The following is a 6,051-nucleotide window of genomic DNA, read 5'->3' as shown; positions in this document are numbered from 1 at the left end:
TCTGTGCAAACAGTGGCCTTTTGGCTACCCCTGGGCTGACATGAGCAGCTGTGGGAGCGAAGCTGAGCTTGACTGCCTGCTCAGGTGGTCATCGACATGGCTGATCTGTTCCAAACTCAACTTTGGGGTTTCTGCACCAGGAGCATGTTGTCAAAATATACAAGTTATTTGTGCAAGTTCGCTAAGACCCAAGGGTGGCATCAGCTTGGCTAACATCTCGCTCTTAGTTTTTTTGATACGTGACTATGTGTCTTGGTCAGCTTGTTGTAAAAATAAAATGGTTTTATTGTACCAAGATGGTTTTTAATCTATAGTGTCTGAAAACTCTTGTTTTCTAGGAAGACCCGTCCCTGGAGAGACACTTCAAAGGTCACAGAGATGCTATCACTAGTGTGGACTTCAGTCCCAATAAGAAACAACTGGGTAAATCTTCTCTCTGTGTTTTGATGGCCAGAGTATACAAAAAGAGCTTCTCTCCCTTAGTTAAACAGAGGGAGCTTTGGAGGTACTGAGTTCTACAAGAGCAAAGAACATATCTTCATGATGACAAGATTTTTTTGGGAATCTCAGGATGAACATTTGCAGTGAAAAAAATCCTGTTGTTGAACCGTAAGGGTGGCAGATTGTGTGCATCCTGCTAGAGCTTTAGGGACATCTTTGTTGTTTCTCACTTCACCTACCTTTCCATACCATGAATTAAACTTGCAGTAATAGCTTACTTTTTCTTCTTCATCTTCTATTTCTCCCTTTGGGCAGCTGCCAATGGTTATGCCAAGGTTTGTGTCCCAGTTGCTGTTCAGTAACCTGCTGTGCGTGCATTGAGTAGGAGCCAGGAGAGTTTTTGGCTCCTAAAGAAGTTGCAGTTCAGTCTGTGTGAGATGGTGGGCATTGTTTTGGCTCACAGAGAAGGCAGAAATGATAGTTTGAGGCAATATATGTGGTGGGCATGAGTAAATAGAAATACTGTGGCCTAGCAGGTGGCAATCCTTTTCTGGATCTTGCAACCTACAGAACTCTCTAGAAGCTGCAAGGAAACGAACATGTATCAAATTTGTCTTGGACCCTCTTCCTTCTTCTTTGCTGCTGCTTTTATTGTTGTCTGCTATCTTTTCCCTTCCGCTTTCTCTGTCTCCAGTTTCAGAGCAAGAGTGCCCTCTGCTCTGTCGGTGATGCTGTTTGTGCATCTCTCAAACTTTGTCCACTCAGTGCAGATCTATTTAGCAAGGGTGCTCGGGATGTAATTTAGCACTGCTTGTGAATGGCCCTTCAGAGGTGCTATGGGGACCTTTGTCTCCTCCGTCTGCACCATGAAATAATAGCTCTTGATATTTTTAGTAAATTAGATCTGGCAAGAAAGGGAACAAATGCTAAGAACTGCTCTTTTCTAGGTACTGTTGGGTCAGTTGTGTGTACTTGACTCTTATGAGATGCTAAGGTTTTTTTTTTCCCAATTCCATCTCCCTGGAAACCCAGACCAAACCTAGAGGACTTAGTCTTTTAATTTCGTTAGATTGGTTGTTCAGTCCAGTAAGGATAATAGCTATTGCCAGTAAGTCACAGACAAACACTATAATACTGAAGTGTTTTATTGAGATGTCAGAGCATTATTTTGCTTAAACTTTTTAATATCAACCCCAGGGGAGCTGTATCATTGCAACCTGATATCCTTACCGGACAGTGACTGAACGAAGGTATGACTAACATTCAAACCTGTTGACACTAGGCCGTGTGCTCAGTCTGCTTGTACACAGTTGTCTCATCTTGAATTTGTGTATCCCTAAGGCGGGGTGTTGTCTGTATGAAATACAAACCCAACAACTGAACTGACAAATATGTAAGGTTTTTTGTTTCGCCTTTGGGGACAGGTGTACCGAATGGCCCTGTTTGAAATGGGCATATATTAATCCCAAATCGATAGCAGGGAAGGAGATGACTGTTATTTGTGTGAAAATGACTCTGAACTAGAAGGACACTTCCAGCAAAAGCTATTTGGTATTTTGTCATAATGCTAATGAACTGAAAAATTCTTGTAATTATGACGCTGCCATGTCAGAAACTGCCATCAAACTGGTCTTTCTCTTCCAGGAACATCTTAAGATCTCCCTGGAGAAATGCCCCACTTGGCACTCGGGTAGATGCAGCTTGTTGGCAGGCCATGTGTATGTTCTGTATTCGCCTGTGGAAAAATCTCCAATGGTTTCTATTATTTAGGCATTAAAATTGATTTGAAGGGGTATTTCTGCTGTCATAGTTGGAGACTGTAAGTTGTCAGGGGCACGTGTTTGCTCTTTTACAAATCTCCAGAGTCCCACTGCAGTAGGCTGCGCACAGCACGTTGGGCTTTAAGGGACTGCACAGAGGTGCTGATGCAGGGGAGCTTGACTGAAGTGGGATTTGCTCTCATGTTTGGGAAACCTTTTGCCTGGTATTCCTGGCAGGGACTGATAATGGAAAACTGGGGAGAGGGTTGTAGTTTGTATGAAGCTCAGCATCAGGGGTGAGTTGTCAGTTGTGCTCGCAATGTGCCCGAGTTCTGCCTTCCAGTTCAGCCATGCTTTGCTCTTGCTGCTGGGGGAGGTCTTTTAAAAGCAGCATCTGGCCTGGGGGAGGGCTGCCTTCCCGTAAGTAGAGTCTCTGCACTCTGGCATCTCTCTTAAACCTTTTTCCTTCTTGTTCTTTGGAGCATGCCTTTTCCCTCTTCCATTCCTTTCTCCGAAGCCCAAAAGTGCAGCAGGCTGTGGTGACTGGTGGGTGGGTTTTCTTTCCAGATGTGAGTATAGGTGTGAGTAGATGGAGTGACCCATCTCCATCTGTAGTTCCTTAAAGCCTCTCATCAAGTCCTGCTGACCCTTCCTGCTAATAGCAAACTGAACGCTGTTCTGATCTAGTCGTAAGCTTGGATTTTTCATAAATCATTAAGCTGGCTTTGATAAGTGTTTTGCAACAAGAGAGGCATTGGAGGGGGATGCAGCTGGGTTGCCTGTAAGTCAGTGACTCACAGGGATTCTCTGCTTAATCTGTAGTGTGTTACTTGATATTTAACCTGCCGCAGGAGATAGCTGCCTTTGCTTCCCAATAAAAGTGACGGGAGACCCTTCGTTCAGACCTGCTATGTGTTTCCTTAGCGTGCATTTGTCTGGAAGAAGTTTTACAACTTGTGTGGCTTTTGCCTCTGCAGCTGTTGCATGAGCTGACTCTTGGGAGTAGAATTGTCAGTCCAAGCCAAGGCATGACTTTGAGTTTCCAGTGAAATACACAGTTTGCAATGCATTGGTGAAGCTTAAAGGACAATGTGCTTGAGATTGCTGGAAGTTGTGATGGTGAATTGAGTGTGAAATGCAGTTTCAGTGTAACTGGAGGAGAATTAATGCAGAATTGGTTTGCTGTTTGTTTAATTTCAGCAAGTGGCTCGATGGACTCGTGCCTGATGATCTGGAGTATGAGACCTCAGATGAGAGCCTATCGCTTTGTGGGCCACAAAGATGCGGTCATGTGTGTTCACTTTGCACCTTCCGGTCACCTGGTGGCTTCAGGCTCCAGAGACAAAACAGTCCGTTTATGGATTCCTAGTGTGTGAGTATCTATTTCCTTCTACCTCTGTGTTTTAACTATGGATTGGGATTTCTCCTTGCTTCTTGACAGTGGCTCTCCAGGTATGACACTTGCATCTATTTGAAGGGAAGAAGAACCATTTTATGTGGCAGCTTGAAGCTGTGTTGGAAAAATAGAGTTATCTTGGAACTGTGTTGGAAAAAAAACCCTAAAATCCTTGGCAGAGCTTAAAGTTAGTATTGACTAAGTGTGCTAATGAAACGAGTCACTGATGTAACTCATCAGTGGTGAAGTGTTGGGGTTTTTTTCCCCTTCCTCCCCGGGTCTTTCCTCCTAGCAAACTGTTCCTCTGCTGCTCTGTCAGTGTTAAACAAGATGCTGAAACACAAGCTGAGGTTTAGTGTTGGAGATACCTGTTCTGTGAGCAGGGTGGAGGTTGCTAGCCTGCATGCTTGCTGTAGTCAACAAAGCTGCAAGGTGCCTTTAATCCTTATTTCTTGGGCCAAAACTAGTAACTCTGTGTTACGTTGATAGCAAATGGTGGTGTGTTACGAAGATAAGGCTACTTTGGGTTGTGTATTGACTTTTTTATGAGTTTGCCTATGATTAACATGAGTTTACTCACCCTTTCAGCACCTTTGCCATCTTAAGGTATAGTTATGGAGTTTCCATTTTTCAGTAGAGGGTTTAGTTGCCTTAGCTCATGACCGCTTGCCAAGTCCTTGGCAGTCATGGGCTGAGAGACCTCGTGACTTCTGTTGTTTCAATCTGTGATGGGTTGTTTTAAGTGATGTGTCTTCCGCAAGGGACACATAGTTGAAATAAAGCACAAACAAGAGTGTGCTGAAGAACTTCTGCTTGAGGACTTAATTTTGCTACAGGTAATGAGAAGCCTTTGCAGCCAAGATGCAGAAAAGCAGCTGCCGGTCTTTTCTTCGGTCTCTGGTTCCCACGGTTCAGTGGGATTGTTTTTTCTGAAGGGACAGGCATATAAAAAGGTATTTGAGGTTCCCTCATTTGTGAGCTTGTGAATTCTTGCTCTTGAAGACTAAAGGATTGTCTCCAGGAGCAGACCTGATGACTCTGGTGGCAAATAATAGGGATTTAAAAAACCCCCAAAAACCCAAAAAAACCTGTACTCCAACTTTAAAATAAACCTGTCACTTCAGGAACCTGGGAAAGCATTTCTAGCTGTTTATTGTGGATGAGCTATTCTGGTTATGATTACCCCTTGGAAACTTTATCCGATCTGTTAAACCATAAGTGATAACAGCCATAGACCTGATAGGTTCTGAAAGTGACTTTTAAAGAACTGATATAGAAGTGCTTTTAAATATCTTAACTTTAAATATTTTAACTACAATTTGCAGATTGTAATTTCAATTACCAGTATTTCTGTTTAGTTAAAATTTCCTGGAAGAAATAATGACAATGACATGGTAGCATATATATTAATAAAGGGCACACAGTGGATTATGATTAAAATTTAATCTTGCTGCTCATGCGTCTCCTATCAAGGAAGAGACTGGCGGTGTCAGCTTGCTGTCCAGAGCTGTGCTGCTGACACAGGGTGCTGCGAATAATTTACAGCGCAGACTTGTTAGATTCCTTAGAGCTAATGTATAAACTTAAAGACAAGACTGGGATGTGATAGAGAATACCGAACTTAAATGATGTATTGGCTGATTCTGTCTTGGCTGCTTAGGGGTGTGAGCTCTGGTCTAAACGGTACCTGTGACGTAATGTCAGAAGAGGGCTGGTGTGGAAAGGGAGCTGCTGTTGTTACACTGGCTGTGGATGCCTCTGCGCATGGCACTTCATCCGTGCTTCGTGTTCTTTGGCAATTTACCTTCCCTAGACGGAAGAAAAGAGAGCACGGAGGTTGAATCGGGTTGTAGACGTTCAGCTTGTCAGTTTTGAACCGTCATTAGAAGGGAAGGGAGAAGCTGTCCCACAGTCGGTTTGTGGGCTGGGACTTTATTTGCAAAGAATCCAAAAACTTGCAGTCCCTTTCAAGGGTGAGGTGTTACTGGGGAAGTTAATGCCACATGGGTGTGTGGATTTCTGTCTCTGGGATTTGTTTTTTTTTATCAGCCATGCTGTCAGAATTTTGTAAATTCATGTTTCTACATGAGTGTTCATCAGACTTGGGATGTTCTGTGGCTTTGGACAGGAAGAAAACTTCCCTGAGAAGTAACCTTTACTGTTCCTTGCCTTCTGGCAGGTAAATATTTAAATAAAACTAGGCAGCTCTGACCTTTTCTGAGGAGGGAGGGAATATTGCTGGAGGGTATGTTGACATTTTGATTTTTTGGCCTTTACAGTTTGGTAGTTTTGGTAGGCTGCAGCTCTTAACGGAGAGGAAAGCAAACCACTGTGTCTTTCTGTTGTCCTCTTCTGTCAGTATTGAGCTTCTGTTTGTACAGTTCCCACTGAAGATGTATTTTGGACCAAGACTCCCATGTACCTGTTAGATCTCCAAATATATGGCTCTTTGGA

At 43.4% G+C, this 6,051-nt stretch overlaps 1 protein-coding gene across 1 annotated transcript in view; it reads left to right on the top strand.

Annotated features, from left to right (window-relative positions):
• Positions 1-338: 338 nt before the first annotated feature.
• Positions 339-6,051, top strand: part of POC1A (POC1 centriolar protein A) — a gene marked incomplete at its 5' end in the record, with an annotated part of 50,232 nt that continues 44,519 nt past the window's right edge. Inside the window, 2 exons of the mRNA XM_010151038.1 lie at positions 339-423; positions 3,402-3,573. Of these exons, the coding sequence (XP_010149340.1) occupies positions 339-423; positions 3,402-3,573 (257 nt within the window). The remainder of the gene's footprint in view (positions 424-3,401; positions 3,574-6,051) is intronic.

Source organism: Eurypyga helias, unplaced genomic scaffold (genome assembly GCF_000690775.1).
Source record: "Eurypyga helias isolate BGI_N326 unplaced genomic scaffold, ASM69077v1 scaffold15074, whole genome shotgun sequence".
Lineage (NCBI taxonomy): Eukaryota > Metazoa > Chordata > Aves > Eurypygiformes > Eurypygidae > Eurypyga > Eurypyga helias.
The sequence above is the reverse complement of the archived record's forward strand: the minus strand, read 5'-3'. Positions and strand labels throughout refer to the sequence as shown.